Below are 23,977 nucleotides of genomic sequence, written 5' to 3'. Positions count from 1 at the left end.
GCAGCGCTTTGTGCCAAGACTGACCCCTCTGACCCAACCAGGATTCTGCGTATTTATCGTAAATCTGACACTGATGACCTCCCCTTCTAGTAGCCTCAGTGGGCATCATGGAATAAACCAGAAATACAAACTTTACGCAGATAATCAATTTGTACTAAAATGATCGGTGAAAACCAATGACAGCTCACCTGCCCTTTTTCTGCAAGTTTAAATTAACTTTGTAATTGTATGCTCGACTTTTACAGCCCTGGCTGTGGTTTAAGGGACAGAGACGAAAGGTCCTGCAGCCTCCCACCCCCACTACAAGTCTGACACCAGGTAGGTGAAACTCTACAATACACTGGACCAGAAAAGGGTGGATTTTAAAAATATGAAAACATTTTTAGTAGACCCAGAAAAAAAATGGCTTGTAAATACAAACCAATCCAGATTTCCACTAGAAATGAGCCACAATTTGCCTAAACAAAACACAAGGATAAAATCTGGACAACCTTCCTTGGCGTTCTGGATACCAAGGAGAAATGAAGATGAAACAAAGGCTGTTGTTCTGGAAGTGCTCTGGGGAAGCAAAGCCTTTTGACAGGTTGTCAGTCTATGAGTTAAGTTTGACTTCTGCCTCATTTTTTATTTAAAAAATCGATTTCAGAACATGAATAGTGACAAGGCAAGCAGTGCACTGCAAGGGAATTAATGCACTCCATGTGTGGTTAAAAATGCCTGGTGTGCCACCTTGTGCCTCCTATTACTTCAGGCGTGCAATAATACCCCGAACACGCCACCTTTGCCATTTAACTTGGTCCTTCCACCCTCTTCCTTCTCTAGGAGCTCCCAAGATCCTCACAAGTACAGAACAGTATGAAAAAATCTTAGGGTCTAGGCTAACTCATTCTCTGTAGCGCTCTGACGGGAGGAGAGGTTATGACCGTTGTTCAGGTCCTTATCAGCACCCAAGAGGGACCCCCAGTGACCTGCGGTCACGGATGAGACTACAGACACAGGGAGAGTTTAGCAAAGCCGTCATCCTTCAGAGCGAAGGTAACACTTTCGGTTTTAGCCTGGGAGAACTGCTAAGGGTCTTGCAAATCACAAGTGAAATGCTGTCCCAACGCTGATGGATGTAAGAATCTTCCTTTTTTTACTAAATGTGCTACAGAAGACAGCACACTGTGGAAAAAAATTAGGATAAATGCAGAACGCCATCTGAATACTGCTTTTGAAGCTAACGATATTATTGACTGACTTGAAATGCAACTGAGTATTTCCACAGTACTTGCTGACTCCACACTTTTCAAGGATTTAGGGGGTCTGTAATTTTCCCTAGGAGAATATTACTCACCTAATAGAAGACCACAGGTGCTAATGTTAATTTTCTATTACCATTAATTGCATCCATCCTGCAACATCGATTATCAGGCTCTATTTATGCCTGTAATCTCCCTGCATGGACATCGATCCAGAACATGCTGCTTCTGTTAACATTCGCCCAGTCAGGAGAGGAAACAGGTAAGGGCTTTGTGCCTGCACGGCATTAAAAATACCTCAGCTCCATCAAGATACTGAATGATGACATGCTCATTGATTATCTTACCACAGCCCTACAGAATACAGGTTTGATGTCTGGAAATCCCTGGAATTCACACTCAATATATTGCTTCTGGAATCTAGTCTGGCTCCTGATTAACACAGTAATTAAATCCCTACAGTAAAGAAGAACTAGTGACAGCAGCTCAGAAATTCCAGAGAGCATTCCTCTTGGTGGAAGGGGTTGGCCTCAGCATCAATACATCCTACTGGCATTCATCAGTGTAACTCAAAACATCAGCGATCTCCAGGGGTGTATGTTCAAGTTCCCTGTACATGCCTTCACACAACATCTGAACAAGCACAATGCTACAGTTCATTGAAAAATATGCCCAGAGTAAAAGCAATGAAATTTAGGATCCAGGAGTGCTAGATTACAATTCAAGAAAGTTTGGTTTAATTCCTTGTGCTTCTGCAGCATCATCTCTGTGACCTTACTGAGTTTATGCGCTAGTTTCCACATATGAAGCGGGACAGAAATCCCTACCTCCTACTCTTTTGTACCATTCTTAAGACAACAGAGCCTCAAACTATGATGTGTCCTATATGTGCTTCACTAATGCAAAGTAAGGTGAATTTATTTTTAAGTTCTGAGAGCTATTTGATTGGTATGGATACAAAGCCACAGACTTGGATTAAGTTTGCAGACATGTCAAAATCCTTTATACCTACTTATATTCTGAACTGAATTATTTCTTCGCCTGCTACAGATTTTTTTTTTTTTTAATTTCTTTTGCTGCAGAAAATAAACGTTAGTGCTGACTTCCCATCTGGTGGATAAAAAGGTAGATTCTGCTGTAGCAACAACCTTTGGAAAGTGAGGTTTGGGCCAAATCCCAAAGGAAAAGCATCACTGCAACAAGATTCCCAAGAGACAGGAAGACAAGCTTGTCCAAATCTGTACCTTGCCTTACCTGAAGTAACTTCCAAGAAAAATTTATATTAAATAATAACTAGATGGTCTGAGATGTGGAACTGCTTATGTATGAAGACTTTGGTTTGGAAAAGAAATGGCTGAGGGAGAGTATAAAAGAGATAAATAAAACTAAGTGTGGCCTGGAGAAGATGAAGAGGGGAAAGACTACCCATTTCTTATAATACATGAGCTACGGAACAGTCAGACCCTGTTCCCCTAGCAGAACATGTACCTCTTCTGCAATGTCCTGTAAATGATTTAAGAGTACTTCATGCACGAAAGCTAAGAAAATTATTGTACAGAGGAGAAGAACAGGCACGTGTTCCGATTTTTCAGTGGTGGCAACCACTCAGAGCACCCAGGGCTCCAAACAGACTTGAAACATCTTTTTTAAAGTCCTGGAGACTCATCTGGGAGCAGGTCCAGGTCACTCAGTACTGGCAGGCTTGTACTACCCACGAGCCTCTAGCACCTTGTTTATACATTCTTTATTTTGTATACAACTGTCAGCACCTAGTCTACATTAATGTATAGCTTGGTGTGGCTAAACAGGCTGATCAATCATGACTTGTCACGCTTTCTCACAGCACGCCTAAACAGGAGATCTCATGATAATGAGGAAGATGACACATGCCACCAGTGCTCCTGCTCTCATCTGTGTAAGTGAGAACAGCACATTTTGCTGTCAGGCCGAAGGGAACATATTTTCATAGGCATTCCTCCAACTCGTGCATAATTGCCTAGAAGTGGGAATTGGAAGAGAGGCCTGCATTTGGAGAACTCTGAGCAGTGAAAGAGGCTGCATCTGTAGCGAATTCAAGTCAATGAAATTCAGTGTAAATATGATTACTCGTTGGTTATAATTTTTAAATTTTATATTGTTTACTATAAACATTATTTAACTATTGTGCATAATATTTCTGAGATATCTCATTAAACTGTGCTGCTTCTGCTTCAGCAACTTCCCTGTTCGTCATGGTTTAACCCAGCAGGCAGCTAAACACCACACAGCCGCTCTACCCCAGCAGAAACCAGGCCATTGCTAAAAGCTGAGGAGGGCCAAAGTGGAAAATACTCTTTAAATGTTAACAGTTTCCAAAACCAAACAGGTTTAGCTATCTGCACTAATTAGGAACATTACTGGCTCCAAGTGAAGGAGCAGAATAGTACTAAATCTGGTATCCTAACTGTACCTGTTCAATATTCATTACCACAGATTTCGTAGAGCAAAGTCTGCTGAACTAATTAAGATTCCCAATCCCGAGCACGGTTGAGAATATGCTTACTCAAATCCTTCTAATTCTTACATGCCATTCCAGCATTGTTCCTTTTTATCAGTCTCTAGGCCAAAACCTACTTCAATGGTTCAAATGTGGAGAAAGTTCCTTCTAATATGACAAAGGAACTAAACAGACCGACATCTTATTTCATTTCAGTGACTCCATGATTTTATCATAACAATGAAATAAACCTGCGATCACATCTGACTTCAGGGTTATCTGTTCTCTGTCCCTCATGACTGTGGAGCTTCCCAGAAATACAGCACACACGGTGTCTACTTGCAGAGCTCAGAGGCTCAAGACCTAAAACCAAATCCTCTTTTTGCAGGAAAATTATACGATGAAAGCAGTGCAATTCTGCTGTCACCCAGAAGAGGACACTTCCAAGCACTCCCCGCCAAGGCGTAACACACACAAAACACACACCTATACATGCATGTCTATGTGTGCCAGTATATGTCTGTGTGAGTGTGCACATGCAAGCAAGAAAGACCAGCCTTGCTTACTGCAATGGAATTTATAAATATTCAATAGTGGATATCTCTAAATCCACGCCCACCCCAAAAATGAGACTTTCTCTTTAAAAACACTACTTACATCAATATGTGAATATTGCTGTTCCTCAGGGATGACTTAAAATTAGTCTGGAGCATTAGCATTACTGTTAGTTAGAACCTCCCTGCTGTCGAAACTGTTCATTTTGTACAACCGCTCCGTGCTAGCGGAAGCAGACACAGTCTGCTGAAGCGGAGTAGCACCCTGCCAAAGCAAATAAAACAAATCCTTTATGAGTAGGGCTCCCGGGAGATCTCATACCTGTAATTGTGGAACCAGTTGATCACGGTGCTGGTTTTCAAGTTGAGCTGCGTAGCGAGTTCCTCAATGGTTTTTGGTGATGGGTATGGCTTTTGCTGGTAGGCTCGTTTCAGAGCTTCTTTCTCTTCTGGTGCCAGCACCACCCGGGGCTTCTTCAGCTGATGCTGCGGCTGCGGGCTGGCTCCCTGGCTGTAGTCTATTCCAGCGGATGAGGACTCACAAGACTGACTGTCGCTAACAGAGCTGTGTCGCCGTTTCATGTAGGCTGAAAGAGAAGTGCATCGGATCAGCCCCAGCTGAATACAAATGCAAAATCAATGAATATACGAGCCGTGGAATAAATGCGAAGATGACAGGTTGTACATGCATGGATGGGCTAGTCGAGAGAGAACAGAAAGGAAGGGGCATCATCAGTGATCAGAGGAAAGCAAATGTGGGGAAGATGCAAGAGGCAGAAAAAGAAGAAAAGAAAGTAAATCGACTGGAAACCTGCCAGTTTTCTGCTTTTTCAATGAATATGGGAAATTAATAACAGGGTTCAGTTAACATGACATATTCCAAATTCACTCTTTCAAGAGTGGCAAACTTCCACATAAGCACCTGATTAGGACAGCTGCACTTCATTTCAGCTGAAATGGTTTTGGCTGTTAAACACTTCAGGTGTACACTAAGGTCTCCCTGACACTTAAGGTCTCTAAATTAAAAATCTGACCGGGAAGCTGAAGGCAGCTGCACCTCCAACACACGATGGCGCCCGGAGCCCAGAGATCCTAGTGATGGGCTGAACAACCTGCCAGGGTTTGCTGCTTTTTCCTACAGATCTTCGCTATAGCGGTGACAGGTTATGAAAGAAAAACAGCCCACAGCATCCTCCTCCCCTACGCAAGGCTCTTTCAAAAATGAATGTACTTTCAAGAAAGCTCTTGCTGCCCTGATGGAGCTCAGCAAGGCTGATGGCAGAAGCCTGTGATACCACTGCTGACTCTCCTCCCCGATAGGGACTGAATTACCCTGGCAAATTCTGCAAGCGAAGAGTCCCAGCAAACACTGTCACTGACTTGATTGATTTACACCAGGCAAAGAGAGGTGGGATTTACTGCACCTGGCAGTATCATGCACAAGCATTGCTAATGAGGGGGCTGAAAATGGTAAATATAGACGAATCTTGTCAATAAAGTATTTAATGGCCTGTTAAATACCTTCTAGATATTTAAGAGTTTAGGTATTCAAGAGCTGCAATTTGATAACCTAGGCTATTAAGTTCCAGATTACACCAGCCTGACATCAATCTAGCAGGCACTAAATCTCCAACAGCCAGGAGCTCCAGTCAGAGCCAGGGACTGGTGGGGCACATCACACTGGTCAGCAACCAAATTCTTAAAAAAATGTATTTCTCTCTTCCTCCAGCTCTGCCTTTAGGTTGAGGGTGCACAAAGAATAAAAATTCAATGCAATCAAACTGAAATTTTCAAAGCCCTTCTCACACAAGTCAACTTCTGGCAGAGCTCCCTATGGGACTGGCTGGGCTTTCTGTCTCCAGTAGGTTTCAGCAACCTGTCCTCTACACAGTGGCACATCCAGTGGGATGTTTTTACACTGCGTCTTGCTACCATCAAAGTGAATTTTGAACATATTCTGTAACCTTTTGGGGGTATCTGCATGGCCCTCATTTTGTTTTGCCTGAATATGACAGATTATCTGTGGATTGCCTACTGTGTAAGATCACTGATACGGAACAGAATGTGAGTTGCTCATGATCCATCACTCTGCCATGATACAGTCCTGCATGCATTTGAAATAACTATAAAAAGCAAAGTTACTTTTTAAAAAAAATAAATTAAAAAAAAAATCACCTACTTAAGTTGTTCTAGCTGGATGTAGAACTGCAAAGTGACTGCAGGTAAACACATTATTTCAAGGTGACCTACTGGCCTTATTTTTGCAGCCTTCAAGGAACTGTTACAACCTTCAACCATGGAATTAATCATTTCAGCAATATAATCTCGCATTTATTATAAGGTCTTCACTCTCCAAGACCTCCTAGGTGTTAAGGTGTTATTTCAAACTTGCATTCACATGCAAACTATATACAAGGTTCCCTTATTGCCTTTGATGGCACAACCAGGAGGTCCGAAAGAGAACATCTATCGCTTCAGCAACGTGCAGCAGCTTAAAGGAGGCCATGAGACAAACCAGAACCTCACATGGAAGATGTAAAAGGTGTTTAGGCTTATCTCTTAACTGGCATTTCTGGAATTTGGTCTGGCAACTGAGTTAACATGAGACACCCATGCATCAGGATGCTCTGAATCTCTGCTTTCTCTGCTCTCCAAAGGATGGCACTTCTGCCAGGTCAGAGCTCCCACCTTTAGACTCCTACGGACAGCATGGAGCTACGATAGCTTGGGAAACATTTCATGCCCTAATGCCTACCTCTGCTTTTGTAACTTGCAGTGGGATCACAAAAGGTGCAATAGATGATCTGGGTCTCTCTCATGTGAAGGGAACAAATGATATAAATGCACAGATTTCCTTAACAGAAAAATAAAGAGGAGGATGTCCCACTGTTCCGTCATAAGCAATTGTTCCTCTGGAGGATAATACATTAGCAGAACAAATTTCCACAGGGCCAAAGGCACAATCCTGGCCCTTCACCATGTGCTGAACTAGCACCTAAGCTTTAGGCTTTAATGACAGTCTCTGGAAACTTTAGATGACGTTTGTAAAAGCTTTTCCTTTTTAATTCTTATTTTAAACATATGTGCTGTGTGCAGACAACATAAGGAGATCGTTTAGCATATTTGCAGTGACAGCAAAGCTCAAACTGCAATCCAAGTCGCAAACACACTTGATTTTTGGAGAAGTCTGAGTTTTGTCTGTGCTCAGTCTCCGCTTCTCGGGAGACCTATGAAAAAATAACCCCTAAACATAATTTGGGCAAAGGTCTGGATGTGGGTCTGAGACCAAACTTGTCACGGCCAGCTCTATCCTCTGAGTTGTTCTACCTTTTTTCACCCCTGCTGTGGCCAGCCCAGCATCACCGTGTCCCTCTGGGAAGTCTCCCCAGCATGTGTTCAGCTACAGATGCAGCAGACGCTATTGCAGAACTAGCAGCTGCCCATTGAGGTAAACCAGAGCCCCTTTTAATATAGTTTTTATCTTACGCGGTATTGAATAAGATTATTAAAAAGTGAAATAATGGGGAAATAAAGGGAATTAAATTTTCTCCTGACAGCAGGCTTCAGTACTGTTCAGTGAGGAGTGTGACGTTACCAGCTGCACACGCACCGGGAGGTTATAAGGAAGAGGAATGAACTCTCCCAAGGCAGGAAAGGTGATGCGGCGTGTCTGAGCCTAATGAGCGTGAACCCCCCCTTTCCTCCGAAGACACAGTTAATGTACACTGCAAATTTTCAGAACCTCTTAAAACGGACTTTAATAGCACAAACTTCAGACTGGCAGAACAGGAAAAAAAAAATATATATGCAGCTCACCTTTATGATAATAATTAATTTACTACCTTAATAAAATGTGGCAAAGGAATAATTGATAGTAATGTTTCACTGGTAGCGGATACAGTTGCATTGTTCTTAAACTGACATTAGCTGAAGGGAAAGTTAAATTCTTAATGTGGCTCTAGAGCAATTTAAAAGGTTAAATCACAGGATCCTTACCTGCATGAAAGGATTTTGCAGAAAATACAGGGTTGGATTCACTTTAGAGTGCTGTGCTATGAGGACAGCACTTACACAGCTCAGGAGCTCAGTACAGAGTCTCAATGATTTATAGCCTTATCTCTATTCAGGTGCCACCTATAGAGCATATGTATTGTACAGTATTTGGTAAGAGTCCAGTTTAGAAAACAGTTTTGAAAGGATAGTCAGTACTACTTTTAAATTATTTTTATTTTATTTTCCTGCATTATGGGTGATATTCTCTGCGAGGCTATAAAAATCCAGCTAGTTGACAATTTTATTTCTGCCACGTTTCTAATACAGCAAAAACCATCATGGCTCCCTTTGGTTTACAGTTGTAAGTGGGAAACCCACGTGGATTTTACTCCCCATGGAAGATCGTACACGATTTGCAGTAAGATACTGCACTGCATTATATTATACCGGTTACTATGACAAGGATTTGAATTTCTCCTTACAAGCATGCAAGACTATGATTTTCCCAGAAGCTCCCTCACTCAAATTTTTAATATAATCACCAGGTTCTTGATCAAATGTGTTAATGCTTTCAGGACATCAGTCAACAGCAGTGCTTTCAGCGCATACAATTAATGCTGTCTGTACTAATATCACTGAGGGATAGCTTGAGAGATGCGTGTATCATTAATTAGTTAACTGCTGATAATGGCAGCCTATGAATCTCTCCTGTAAGATCACATGAAGGTACTAAAACCAAGGCTTTGAATAACCACTGTTTTTTAGCAATGAATTTAAAATACAGACAGTAGGATACATTTTCAGGATATACTCCCTATTAAGACACCCAATAACAACTTGGGTTTCTCACAGGTGCATACTCATGACCTAGCCATTTTATGTGTGTATTAACACAATCACCTTCCCTCATCCTTAGAAAGGCTACAAATTTAATTATTCTCAAATACTCTTTTATAAAGACTGCATTTTCATTCCTCCTAGCGACTACCAGTGCAGGACTGGCAAGAAGCTCTCTCAGGAATCAATGCACAGTTCTTCCAGGCCAACATCTGTGACCAGCTGCAGCGCTATTAACTAATAACCCACAGCCAGCTCCCAAACTCACATTTCTCATTTGGTAAGGCAAGTTATCAGTGATACACCAGGGCCTCAGTAATTAATCTATAGGAGAATATAGCAATGATTTCACGACAGCTGGTGAATATGCAGGGTTTGGGGTTGGTTTTTTGTTTGGCTTTTTTTGGAGATGTATCTGCTTGAGCTAGCATCAAATAAAGGACCATGAAGTCTTTTTGCGCAACCTTCATAATACTGGATCAATGCTGCCCCTATACTATTTATGAAGAGTTATAAAAGACACAGTCATCTTTGAAATAACGGGAAACATGAGTCAGCAGTCTGCTCTAAGTTACCTTTTTTCTCCATTCGTTTCATATCCATCAGCTTCTCCACGTTGTTGGGATCGTTCAGCCACAGCTGCATGCGGACAAAGGGTTCCCGTCCCTTCAAACTCAGCTTGTGCCAGGGCTTCGGGCGAGCCAGAAGGTCTGAGACAGAGCCTTGTGTTAGCCCTAGGATTGTCTCCCCAAACAAACGCTGACCTAATACGAAATTGAAAATCGCATGAATTCATTCAGCTAAGAGATGAGGCTAACTAAAGAGACAGAACACATCTACAAGATCATTTGTCAATTATTCTTACTTCAGAATTGCTTGAAAACCCAAAAGAAACCTTTAGAAGAATAAAAGCTCTGCCCCCCCCACTAAAAGTGTAAATATGGAGCTTTAGTTTAATTCTTAGGATCTGACTGTGGCAAAGAGGGGAGCTCAACACGTTTGGGGACTGGGACCTTACAGTGAAACAGTGTGCAAAAAATAAAATTAATGAGATTAAAAATAAACTGAACTTTTAGCTAAGCAGGTAACTAGTGAGAGTAGTGAGGCTACTTAGCTCTTATGCAGAAGGGTAATGCAACGGCTTCGTTCCAACAGGGCAATCCAAACATTTCAAGCAATCAATGAACCAAGATCAATGTAACCCCCCCATTCATCAATGGTCATCTAAGTGTCCTCAAAGACACATGTACATATTTTCTGTGTTGTACTATTGGTGGTGTTCTAACTGTGTCTTACCAACTACAGATACTCACATTTTACAATACAACAGCCTTTTTTTTTTTTTTTTTTACAGCCTCTACGATCCTTCTAGTTAAGATTTTAATTCTCTTTCAAAACCCTATTGTCTGACAGGGCAAAAACTGCATATGGTTTTCAGTGTGCAGAATTTGTATGTGCACTGGTAATGCTAGTTTTACGTGGTTAAGATCTAACTTCCAAAGGACTGTGGAAAATGCCTGTGCAGCTCAAACCCAACCATACAGCTGGTTTTCTAAACCTCTTCACTTCAGTGTTCTTCCTAAGCTAAACTGCCTCAATATGCAACAGCTTTTGTTAAAAGACAGAGCCTGAAGTCATCAGAGTCACCGCCGGTGATTTCTGATACAAGCGCAGCTATAGTGTGTTTTCCAGGTAACCCAAAGATCTTTCCATGCCGACCAAGTTTAGGCCTCAGGGTCTTGTGTCTGATCTGTAGTTTTTGCATGCCCTCACTAACACAAAGCAGAACGCTCTTCCTGCGCTTCCTGGCAATGCCAGCACCCTTAGCGGCAACAAACAGATCCCTAAGGGACAATGCAGATATGTGGGAGCTTGTGCTCCAGGACATGTCTGCACTTGCAAAAGCACCATCAGCTCTTGCCTTCAAACAGGTCGTGGAAAATATCTGTTCTACAGCCCTTTGCCTAACTCCATGAATGTCCTCCTCCTCTTTAGAAACATCCCAAGACTTTTGCCCTGGTGATTTGTTTGGGGTTGTTTTGTTTGAGTTTGTTTTTTTTTTTTCCCCTGTATGGGGACAGGAGGGGATGTGGGACCAGTTAGAAGCTGCAGAACATCCCATTCAGATGCATAGGGCAGGTGGGTCTGCAAAGCTTTTGGAGGAAACAGCCGAGACAACAAAAGGCAGAAAGGGGAAACGAGGACAGGCCTAACATGACACAGTCTGCTAATAAGCTCTAAAACTAACCCCAAAAATGGTTCTTACAGACCTAACAGAAACCTAAATTCAGAATTCACTTAAGTACCTAAGTAAAAAGTGATTTTCCATTACCCTCAGTATCAGGAAAATCAGACAAAAGAAGTAACTCAGGGCCGATTTTAGATCATGCGTATTGCAGAGAGAACCTGCTCCCTGTTGGTCTGTTTAAAAAAATCAGTAAGGCCTCACACATTTACCTCTAAACCTGCCAGCTACTAGCAAGATGAGACAGCTACTTTAAAAAAATCTTTTAATTTGCCTTCGTAACTAACGTTCCCTCCCAGTTCCTAAGCCCGGGCTGTGCTCAGGCTGCAATGCCATGAGCATTTCTTCCTGCAGCTGCGGAGGCTCCAGCAGCTGCTGCGCAGGGCCAGCGTGGCCACTGCCACCGCCTGCTTGGCTGCACATTAAATCGGAGCAGGGAACCGATCTGAGTCAAACCAACCTACCTAGAATCAAACGGCCTCTTTTGACTCAGACCAGCTGGGCAGGTTTATTGTGTGGCCACGTGAAGAGGAATGCCAGCACAAATTCGCAAAAGGGTCAGGAATAAGCACACCAGATCAGGTACTAGCAATGCTGCTAAAGCAAGCGAACCTCAAACTACAGCCTAAAAATTAAAAATGCAAATGCGGGAGAAGGTAACGTCATGTTCTCTTGGTGTTAAAAACAAAGCTAAAGATGTTTGTATCATTTATTTTATCCCAGGATGTGGCCCGACAGGATAAAACACCTGAAAGACTCCCAAGCTAAAGGGGAATGTGTTAGAAATCATTCTCAGGAGGTAGCAGGTATATCACACTCCATCAGAGTGCTATCAATAACTGCAATATTTTTAAGCACAGGTTTCCTAAAATTCCTGCTAATTCTCCCTATCTTTGGCCCCACTATCCTTCATGCCTATTCCCACTGATGTTGCTTTCAGTAAATTATGTTGGTTTCATGGTTAGTCCTGGCCCTTTCTGCAAAATCCCCACCGCTGCAATCCTTCAATAGCTCACTGCATTTGTTTCCCTCTCCAAGTTTTACGCTGCCCAACAGGGAATCACTGGTAATACTATGACGTTTGGGACTAGGATTACCAGCAGCATCTCAGTGTTAACGCTGCCGGCATTGTTTGTTAAAACAGTGACTGTTAAACGAATACTAAAAGGCATGGGAGCAAAGACCCGCCAAACGTATCTTGAATGGTTTTGCACAACTTTGTTCTTTACTGGCCAGTGATAACGGAACAACTGAGCCACCACCAGTTGTCTGACACTGGTTCACAAGGCTCTGAGGCCTAAGAGAGAGAAACCTGTGCACCGAGTCAATCTGGTGCACTAGCACACTGAGGGCACAAAAGGAGACATTGAAACTGGTTCCACACCTAATGCAGAGTTTGGGGCACATTTCCTGGCTCTTCTGCTGCTTTTTAGGCTTGTCAGCCACACTGTAGGAAAACAAAAATCATGGGAAATAAAAAAGACTAAGTAAAAATGGCATCAAAGCAAATGCAAACAAAAATACTTTTTCAAACCTCTCTGGAACACAGAGCAGGTACAGCACTCAACAGCATTTTGCCCAAAAACTAGGGGCTTGAACCTGCAAACCCTTACTGTGACTTGTGGCTTTACCTCTACATTACCTCCACTGAACAAGCAACCACAATCTGCTCGTGCCAATGTGCACGAGCGTGTAATTTTGCTGGGTTCAGTGGAACACCATCTCATGCAGGCTATGTCCACGATCAGGGCCATTTTCTTTTTTTTGCCCAGATTATGTTAAATTACAACTTGCAACCTCCCCCATCTCATTAGTTTTCCACTTTAAAAAAAATAATCTAAAATAATAACATGTTATTCTGTGTCTAGCCAAAAAAAGGCTTCCTTACATACTAAAATAAAGGAGTTTTTACTTATACAGTCATAATGTTCAGATGATATGGAATTCCTCTCATGTAAGTATCATCAGCAGTCTAAATCTAAACATCTTTTTGGTCCCTTTTGTAGTGAATGGAGAGAAATTGGTACCTCCGGAGAGTACCAGACATCTATTTTGATCAATGTGAGTGAGATGAATCCCATGCTAAGCCCCAGAAGCACGTGCAGGTAACACTGGGGCGACCCGTACTGCCTTCCCGCTACAGACTTCAAAGGTCTGCTAAAGGCTTCCCAATGCCTTGTGAGGGAGGCAAGTGTTAAACACATATGAAGAACCAGTGGTTTAGAGGCATAGTGGCAGTATTAAGCGTGGATCTCCCATTCTCAGATCCGGTTAATCCCTTGGACTACTCAAAATGTACAGCCCTGTAAGTGTTACACTTAATTTGACACCCAAAAACTTATTTGTAAGCAAAAGCAGCCTTAGCTTTGCACATCTCGTAAGTGAAATACCTGCATGGCCCCATATACTTATCGATAGGTCACCTAAACCTCAACGGAGTCTGAATTTACCCTCCTAGCTCTACAGGTACCCTCCCCTAGCACTATGCTTTTGCTTGTGACGCACCTCCCTCTCCCATCGTGCTGGACTCCTCTATTTCACCTATGCCTAAACCGCTGGGGCATGGGGAAACATGCATTTCTCCAGGGGAGATCTCCTTGGCTTTGAGGCTGGGTCTTCCTGACAGCCTGCTGGACTGTATTTAGGGAGGTGGGAGTAGTGTCTGGCTGGTCAGCCAGGAGCAGAGCATAAGAAGAGCAAGGATATGATGAGATTTTAAGGAGAGTATGACAATCTAAAAGGATTTTTCTACCGGTTTAAAAAAAAAACCACAACTATCTTTTTTAGAAGCTTAAAGCATAGGTCACAGTCAAACCCAAGTATTCTTGTAAACATCTACTGAAATATAGCTTAAAAATAAAAGCCTGAATGCTTCCATTTTATTTCAGTCAAGAAATGAAAATAAAGGGATTTACCAAGATTGTTGTCCGTTAGCACTTCTTTGACCCTCTTTGTAATGCCATATGTATCCAGCTCAGGGGACATCGCAACCAGTTCTTGAATGCTGAGCGCCGAGTGGCCCGACAGCGGCAAAGGTGTTGTAGACTGGGATTCAGAAGCAGGTGGCTCATTAGATTCCTGGGATTTGCCATCCTTACTTGTCTCTATAGTGGGACAGGGTTGCTGCACCAATTCAGTCAGGCTTTTCACTGATTCACTGGAACTCATTGGAGACTCAGGAGCGGGACTGCAACTGGCAGAAGTCTTTGGAGTGCTTTCTGTAATTAAAAAAAAAAATGAAAGAAGTCCCCACTTTAGCATAATTGTAATGTTTTGATTGCAGGATATTTAACTTTCCTTCTCATTTATATTCTACCTACTTAAAGAAATGCCTAAGTATGCAAAATGCTACTTGTTATGACTCGCTAACTAAAACGCCTCTTTTTAAAAACAAAATTATTTTCTAATTTTATCTTGAGTCATCTCTGCTTTTTTATAAAGACAAGATGTACAAATACAAATAAAAATCAGGAAAAAAAATGGCAAGTGGATAGTCTGTAAGTTTGCAAGAAATTTCCTTGGTCAGGAAATCTCTCAGTTTTGCTTTCTGCAACATTTTTGTATGCAGATGCTTTTAAATGTACCGTTACAGACTGGTTTAAGCCTCCTTCTGTGACTTGTAGGAAACTCACTCAGCTACTGCTTTGTAGTGTCAATGAGGGATTTTCTACAACTGATACAACTTTATATTTTGAGAGTGTTATTGATTCCATTTTATTTCTTACCACTTGCATCACATTTTCGCACTTCTCTTCGCCCAGAAGTAACAAGATTAAAGTACAGTTTGCAATTAAGTTGTTTTAATTAATGTGTTTGAGAATCCAACATAAAGATAGCTAGTGGATGAAGAGACACCCAAACCTGTTATCGTGACACCTTGTTTAAAAGAAAGCTTTCTGAATGTCTTAATTTGCCAACAACATTACGTTCTGTACAAAATGTTGGTCTCCCCTAATAAATTCACATTTATCTCTAATGAAATGTACCAACTGAACTGATGCTGACAATCCAGACATCTAACGGTAAAGTCTAAACGGTGTTAAAGACATGTAGACAATGGGGTTTAAAAGAGTAACTCCCTTGGAAAGATAAAGAGCACGTGATTCCTTCATTCACAGTTCTTTCCCATTTTTTTGGGACTGCTTCTTCCTCCTTGCCATCTCACATCTCATTACTTGACATGGTTAATCGCACGTATCTCAGATTCATCCATCAGTGGATTTGCCTTGAGATCTCTGGAGGAAGCTTACAATGCTCTCCATCGTACAAGGATGAGTCTACATCAAAAACTTAGTCCCTTTAACAGAATTGCGTTCTCCTGGGCGCTGCAACACTACTATGAGAGTGGTTCATTCTGCAGCATCAGGTCCTGTCACCACCATGGCGATGGCTAACAGCAAATGTCACTATTTTTCAGGTCTCTTTGTTAGCCAGAATATTGTCAAAGCATTACAGAACGCCCAGCTTGTGTAGCATGGGAACATCCCAAATACCAAAGGAAAATACTACCGAAGTAAAAGCAGGGTTCAAACGAAGCAGGGTGCACGGTCTAATTGTGTTGTTCAAGGAAACAGCTTTCCTGATGCTGCATTTAAGAGAGGTTCCCTGACATACTCACATAAAGTTGCTGTCTCAAACCAAGCAACTGGACTTTTCCCTTAGAGCTTTATGAGAGATGCAAAAGAGGCAGACATAAAAGGAAAGCAAGGTGCATATAAATCTTTAAGGTAATAGGGATCTTACAAATCTTATTTCTTTTCTCCGTTCACCCTAGGTCATCGTACAACTGAATATAAAACCCAGCAAATGTTATTTTTATATCAGAGGCAGCACAGGAATTGTACTGTAAATTTGCCCTGATTCACCCATGCGAGGGACCAATTTGGCAGATCATCCATCTTGTTCACTGTACACTGTCAGGGATGGCATGGATTCCCTACATGATAAACAGATTTCTTCTCAGGTCTGTGTCCTTTAACCCACAGCAAGGTCAAAATTATGGCTGCCTAGCTAATAAACTGCACGGCACTCGTTCAAGTTCCCTCTAATTTTGTCCCTTGTGCCAGCTTATACAAATCTTACTGAATAACTAGAGCAGCTGCAAATTTCCTATACAATTCCTCATCCGTGCACTGCAAACCACATGCACAGGGAGCACAGAAAAAATAAAAAAAATCATAAAAAAACCCCAACCCCAACCACACAGGACTAAACAAAAGCATTTACTAATGCTTCTTTCTCCCTCTCCTCTCCCTGCCCAGCCTAATTATGTAAACAACAAAGGTAATCTATATTATCATCTATCACTGCAATGCTCTATGTTGCTTGCACATTAGCTTATTTATTTTTTATATCGCATATCAAGAGCTTACTTGAATTTCATTTTTAAGGCCAATCTGCTGCTTATTTACTCAAAAAGGTAGGATTATCTGCACCTAATTTTGGAAGGCAGTACAGATGACAAACTGCTTGCTTTTCCCCCAGCGAAAGGGAAATGTACAGCGATTTCAGATGAGGCATTATGCGCATACACTACAAATAACTCCAAATATGTTCCCCATTCATTTTTAGCATTTTTCCCTTATGGAAAAAACATTTTCAATATCACATAAATATTTAAGGAAAAGATCCATTATTTGGAAAAGTAAACTCAATAATGAAATAATGCAAACATTTCCTGTTAATCTACTTAAAAAATTAAATAGACATTTAGAGTACAAGTGACTGCTGACAGAACAAAGGGGAAAATTGAATGTATTCACTATTACAGATTTAACTGTCAATCCACAGCCATTTCGCATGTTTTATGAAATAATTTGTCTGTATTCATTTCTTTCAAGTTCCTCACAGGACAAAGAAACAAATTCAGGCCATCTGAAAAATACATATTAAGATTTCCAAAGTAGCAATTGAACATTTCCAATGAAAACAGTACATTGAAAGCTTGTTTCTTTAAAACGCGTTATGCTTTTTTAACCCCAGACTGTGCCAGAGAATAGCACTAACGTAAGAGCGATCCAGTTTCTTATAAGTGAATAGGTGATGTTCACCGAATGTTTACACGTTTGTATTTAGTGAGGAAGAGATCACTTTGTCAATATAAACATAAAACTGCATTATGGTAGGATGTACAAGCTGTGAACCCCACAGCCACCATTTATTGATGAAGTTATTTTGATAAACTCCAGAAAAACTTTGCTAAACCAGAGGGGTGCTGCATTTTGCTTTCCAACAGCCTGTATCCAGTTTGAAACCTGAAGCAAAAGCCCCAAAGCTTCAAAAATAAGGGGCTAGAAGTAAAGAGCTGGAGAGATGAAGAGTGACACCAGGAACAAGGTCACTACAGAACCTGGCATCTTTTTGAATCTCAGGTAGCCAAAGACATCAGCCATGGCCTGTGCTTTATAGAGGATGGGAGAAACAGGGTCTTCCCAAACGAAATTTGCTGGAAAGATGAGTGTCCAACAGGTCCCAAGCATGTGATGAAATCCTAGTTCAACATGGCAATTTTAAATGATCGGGAAACTGGTGTAACTTTTTCATAATTACAGGTTGATGTTGAAAAAAGTCATTAAAGATTCAAATAACACCATAAATGCATTTAAGTGATCCAAATCTTCTAAAGCTGCAAGTATAATGGAGTCACAAAAGGGCAGAGGCTCTACCATGCAGTTTTTACATTATTACTTCAAAATATATGTCTAGGGTATACGGAAGTTAGGCACTTCCCACCAATTTTTAAAAGCACTTTCAAATATGCAGCGCAGAAAATAATAATAAAATGCAAATCAAGTACTAGGAAGTGATGCTTGCGTAAATGGGCCAGCAATCTGAAATATTTGGCAAGTGCAATTGGCCTCCATTCATAGCTAAAACACGAAGACAACTGAATATTTCACAGCTGATGAAAACAGCTAAGAGAGAGCTATGACCACACAGTGAAGGTGAGCATTCAAGTCTTTCAAGGCAAATATGTCTTCATAAAGACAAATACACGTGATGCAGCTTGCGAACGCCAGAGCACCGTACTTGGGAACGTGTCAGTCCTGGCAGCACGCATGGTCCTTACTCTTAAGTCAGGAAATTCTTCAGTTGTGGGTTTTTTTCCTACTACAGTATTAGAGAGGGATGCATAATCTAATATGAAGATACATAAACAAATGGGAACAGTCTCAACACTACACAAATAGCTTCTGTCTTCTTTTAAAATACTATTTTCCCAATATAGAATTTGCTGCTTGAATGACCATCTTACTACAACAAAACCCCAAACCATCACCACAGCTTGGCGATGTTGGAAACGGAGTTCCAGTCTCTACTCATTGGTTATGTCAGTTTTCCTGAACTTAAAATTAGTTTTTCTTATTCTTCTCCAGCTACAAGACTCCCCACCCTCAAGCTGGGGTCAGGTCCCCAGTACTGGATCCTGGGTCCCAAATTGCTTGAACACTGTCTGTAGAAGATTTTGGACTATAATGATCCCACCGGTGGCTTGCAAATTACCTGAAAACACCTCCCTCAACACAGTATCAGGCTGACACATTCCTCTACGAGGTCTGATCATGTTCAGCTATCGTGACATGACAAAATCCCTATAGGGTGTAATGAACCATAGGCTGCACGGGGCTCCCCTCCTGCAGCACTCAGTATCATCAGTCAGCTGCACCAACTCGTTGGTCAGCGACATTTAATTATATTCTGCAAAACTGCAGGGCACCGGTCAAGGACCATTTTTGTGATGCACAGGAACTCTTCCGACCGCAGGAAGAAATCCAACACGGTCCTCCCTACCAAAGCAGCAGTACAGCTCAGATCCACAGCACACTTGGGTGGGATGCTCCTTCTGAAGCTGCTCAGGACACCTCCGATGTAAAGACTTGCAGGTGATGCCTGCTACAACCTCCCCAGAAAATCGCAGACGTCTACATGACCTGACAGCAGTCCTGGATGCATCCCCCTCAACAGAGGTATCTAGATGACGGAGCAGTGTGGAGACATGGATACAGTTTCATCAGTCCCAGAGGCATCCCGCTGCTGTCTGCCAGCACAGGCACGTTCCTCCGGTGGAACTTCTTGCATGCCTTTTGAGAGCTGCAGGTTTGCCACTTTTGCTCAGACCCTGCCGCAACTCCTACAGCAGTGCACTCACTTTACAGCCACTTGGACAGCAAAAGTTCAGAGCAAAGAGTTCACTGAGAGCATCTGAATTTGCAAGCACACCACACAAGCTGAACGCGCCCAGCCTCTCCTCCCCGCGTACTCACCCGGTTATAAAGAGCACCCTGCGCTTTTGCAGCTTGGGAATGGCTGGGAGAATAAACTGCCCAAGTGTTGTTGCTAACACAAACTTAGCTAATCAACGGCAAAAGGGCTCGTGGGGAACAAGGTAGGAAAATGGCAAAGTTGGGGAAGACCATGCAAATCGCAGGAGGTATTCAGGGGCCTCTAAAAGGATTATGAAAAATATTATATTCTAAAGACAGCAGGCAGGCAACAGCTGCCTTAAGTTTCAGAGCGAAGTGGATTGAAAAAGCAGATCCACTATAATTTTCAGACACAAATCTCTGTAGTTTATCTGATCCACTATTTAAATTTCAATACACAGTCCTCTATCTGCAGTAATAATAACCTAAATTCCATTTAGTGTTCATTTGAGCAGTCAGGATAAAGTCATTTCTTATTATCTCCCCACTGTGTAAAAAACAGCTTGAAGGTAGGAAGTCAGCAAGCATTTTCACCAAAAAGTAATTATTGTAAGTGACATTTTTACTGCTGGCATGCCATAAGGCGAACTGCGCATTTGGAAGGACAAGTTGCTAAAACAAAATGACAGGGTACTCTGTGACATTCCGACAAGAACCCAAACATGATTTAACTGGCGCTTGGTTTGATGCACCACTTTTTGTAATGTCCAAAACTCGGGCTTCAGGTTTATGCCAAACTAGTCAAATTCAAAATTCCTGATCGAGGAGCAGTGAGAATCGCCACGTCCTGTGCACAGCGGAGCAGGGCGGCAACGAAGCATCCCACGCTCCGCTCATTCCCTTTACAGCAAATTAGAGGGGAAGACGAAAGCAGACAAATGCGGACAGGAGATTTCTCGGCAACCTCTTAAAAGAGCATTTGCTACTTCAGGGCCTGCGTTTACCTCCTCGTGCAGATGAGTTAATGGACAACAACAGACCTGGCAGGCTGCCTGAGACCAAAGTGGCTCACACTGGGACTGGATTAGTTTCTGGTTTCCCCTGATGATGAGGCTGCCCATTCTGTCCAATTCCCAGACCAAAAACCAGTGTGTGTGTTGCCCTGAGAAGCAGGACCTGATCACACAGCCGATCAACCGAAGCATCCGCAGGACAAGCGCGTCATTCTGTTTCCCAAGGTCTGAAAATTTCAGGGAGGGATTTTGTTCTCTTGACCTTCTACCTGATTTTACGTTCAGCAATGGCTGTCTTTGCAGGATTTTCTGAAGCACCATAGCAACTCTCCTCGCTAACAGTGGTGCGGTGCAAGTGCGAACTATGTAATAAATCTGATCAGCGTTTGCGGAACAGCACTGCAATACATCCCTCTTCTGACTAATTAAAAGAAATGACACGTGAAAGCGGAGCGCTTTCTCCCAGGTAGTGGTTTTGGTGGATCTGCTTTAAGTGAGTGAACCTTGCCTATTCACAATTTGCAAATTAATGTGGTTTATGAAAATGTGATCCTCCCTACGGTTATAAACTCCCACAGTTATATGTAGGGAGTATACAAACCTCCCTACAGTGTGCATATATAACGATGTAAAGTACATCAGTACATGCAGTTATAGTTGCAAGCACTCGCTATAGTTCCGATTATAGATTCCCACTATGACCGTGGAGATTTTGTTTGTTTGTTTATTTGACAAATGTTATAACTTTGGGGAAAATGTTATTTTGGGTCTTGGCTCAGAGGGAAATTTTATGTGGATGAGGGGAGGGATCAAAAGAAAACCCCTTTAGGAAAGCGTGCAGATGTATGCGTGTCTGCACTGAAAGGGGAGGAAACCAGCTCTGATTAACTCTGAAATTACTGGGGCAATACTAAAAAAAAGTATATACATATACCCATTCTGCATATGAGTATATGTCAAGTGACAGGAGGACGCAAAACTATCTGAATGATCAGGGTAAATGTTCGAAGTACTTGAAAAAACTGCTTCTGAGTATTGTTAAAGGATTACAAGGTATTGCCGCAATTTTGTGTTGCATTTTCAGTAATTATGTTAGCTTTGCGCTTGTATTAAAAAAATGTGGGTTTGAGCCATTCTAGAAACCAGAAGGAGCTGGAGAAATCAGAGAAGTTCAGAATAGAGCAAGTAAGATGGGAACTGGCGACAGACTCATGAAGAGAGATTTACAGCTGGGCATTTAAAAGTACTCAGAGAAGTTGGGCAACCAATTCTCCTTTCAATGAATACACAACCACAAACGCCTCAGACAGTCTTGGAAATCCCACTATTGTGCCCAAACCTGCGACTTCTCACAGCCACGAACTGGCACCATACCAGTTTAAGGTACTCCTGTCCTAGCTCTAGCCTTTACTTCCATTTTTCGCCTGACACTGAACCACAATCGTGCTGCCCCACGGAGCTGGGGGAACCAAATCTGCAGTGAGGAATCAGGGCAGGGGACCGTCCTGCTCGGCTCACAGCCTCGATGGGTCAGATTTTCCTCCCTCTGCCTGCCTCTTACAAAGCCTTTGCCACGTGGAGTAGGTCAGTGCTGTCACTTGGGTCTCACCCCTCTTTCTCCGGCTGCTGCAGGAAGGTGTCCCCGAACGTCCTGGCTGGCGAACACGTGCAGCCCTTCAGACCCAGCTCTCGAGCACTTGTGCCAGCGAGCGCCCGAGCGCTCTCCGAGCCGTGTGTTGTACCCCACTGATGCCACATGCCTCAAGAGCTGGAAAATTCTGTTCTGCACAACCTAGGCACCACGCCGTGCCTGGACGGACGGAGGCAAAATCCAGGTACTCGGACAGGAGGAACGGCTCCGCAACATCAGAGAGCGGGACAGCCGTAAAGCTGGGTAAACTCAAACCATCCAGCTCCTTCTGAGTGAGGGGGACTCTGGTACTTGGTGCTCTGCTGTGGCATGGGTGGGCTCGGATGCGGGGTATGGAATGCTACAAAGGGCAGTCTGAACACCTAGGATGTCCAGAACCTTATGCGGAAAGACACAACTGGAATTAAACGATGCAAATGAGAAGTTGCACTGGGATCTACTGGACTTCAAAATGGACGCACCAACCCCCAACACAACTGCACCACCTGATAAAACTCTCGAATAGAAGCATTAAGGAAAATTTTTTACATGGCTGACAGGGAAGCATGAGGTCTCTATATAGCCATATTTTTAAAGTGCTATTTTACAACAAATGAAGGGGGGGGCAGGAAATAGGAACTTGAGAATTTTTTTAGCTGGATGTAGACACACAATGGGAAACATCAGAGCGATGCTCAGGTCAGGCCAACAGCCCCAAAATCCTTGCCCAGGCTCACTGCCCAACAGCGATGTCTATGGCACAGGTACACAACACAGCAAGCACACAGGGAGAATCTCCCCTAACGCCCCCCTGCTCACCCACGGCTTCTGGAGCCCAGAGTTGGGTCTCTGCATCGAAGAGTGCTGAATGGTAATTTTTTGTTTTTATGTATCACCTTTAAGCAATTAAAAAACTCTTTCTAAAAAAGAAATCAAATTAGATGATTAATGGCAAAATCATGGCTGCTTTCAAAGACGCTGCTCTACTCTGCTAACCTTTATTTAACATTCAGATTTGTCTGTTTCTGTAACTTAGTCAGAAGTCGACATTTAGAAATAACTGCTGGAAAATATTTTCAATAACCTTATTATTAAAACAGCTTGTGTGCAGAAGCTTTATTAAGGACTTTCTGAATATTAAAACAAATATGTCATGAAAGCAATCAATCAAGATGCCACAACCCTACATCGTTATATTTTTAGTATAATCAAAATAAATGCATGCAGAATACCTTTTGGAAAATAGAGTCAGAGCTTTTATGCTGCACTTTATGGTGTCTTTGTCGACTTGCTGACCTTGTGATTAGACAGTAACTTTAACACGTTATGCGTTTATGATTGTTTGTTGTCCTCCTCTGTTGTAAGCCTGGGTGTGAAGGTATTTCTATATCCTCCTTCAAGATTTTAACCTCTTGTCTACTCCAGCCAAGAGCATGAAGCAGAACACATATGTGCACTGTGCATCGCATTTAAACATATCTCCCCCGCTAAACAATGTGGACATTCATTTGCTACGGGCAAGATCCATAGGGGATGGATGGGAGGCTAATGACTGCTTTCCTTCCCCAACCAAGCATCCCATCTAACAGCCGCAGCGCAGTGGGTTGCTCTTCTTCTTAGAAGCAAGCAGTCGAGGAGGAGTGACCCTGAACACTGCTACACTAAACGCACTCCTCTTCAGGAGGAGTACTGCCTAAAGTACTGAAACAAAATGACATTTACATTGTACGCAACAATATTATAAAAGCTATTAAGGTACATTATTTTACACATCCTCATAATCTCTCCATACTGCTTTACTTAATTTGTGATAAAATTGTTGAGAAAGGGTACTTAATGTAGGA

General features: G+C 42.3%; 1 protein-coding gene across 8 annotated transcripts in view; it reads right to left on the bottom strand.

Annotated features, from left to right (window-relative positions):
• CUX1 (cut like homeobox 1) overlaps positions 1-23,977 on the bottom strand; it is a 281,195-nt gene that overhangs the window by 34,299 nt on the left and 222,919 nt on the right. For 7 of the 8 annotated variants that reach the window (XM_055714990.1, XM_055714996.1, XM_055715007.1 and 4 more), the window contains 3 exons: positions 14,262-14,564; positions 9,677-9,865; positions 4,594-4,858 (listed from right to left, as the gene is read on the bottom strand). The exons of the other annotated variant lie outside the window; for it this stretch is intronic. In XM_055714990.1, the coding sequence (XP_055570965.1) occupies positions 4,594-4,858; positions 9,677-9,865; positions 14,262-14,564 (757 nt within the window). The remainder of the gene's footprint in view (positions 1-4,593; positions 4,859-9,676; positions 9,866-14,261; positions 14,565-23,977) is intronic. 8 annotated transcript variants of the gene reach the window in all.

The sequence above is a fragment of the Falco cherrug genome, chromosome 1 (assembly GCF_023634085.1).
Source record: "Falco cherrug isolate bFalChe1 chromosome 1, bFalChe1.pri, whole genome shotgun sequence".
In the NCBI taxonomy this organism is placed as follows: Eukaryota; Metazoa; Chordata; class Aves; order Falconiformes; family Falconidae; genus Falco; species Falco cherrug.
This window is presented reverse-complemented; position numbering and strand designations above follow the sequence as displayed.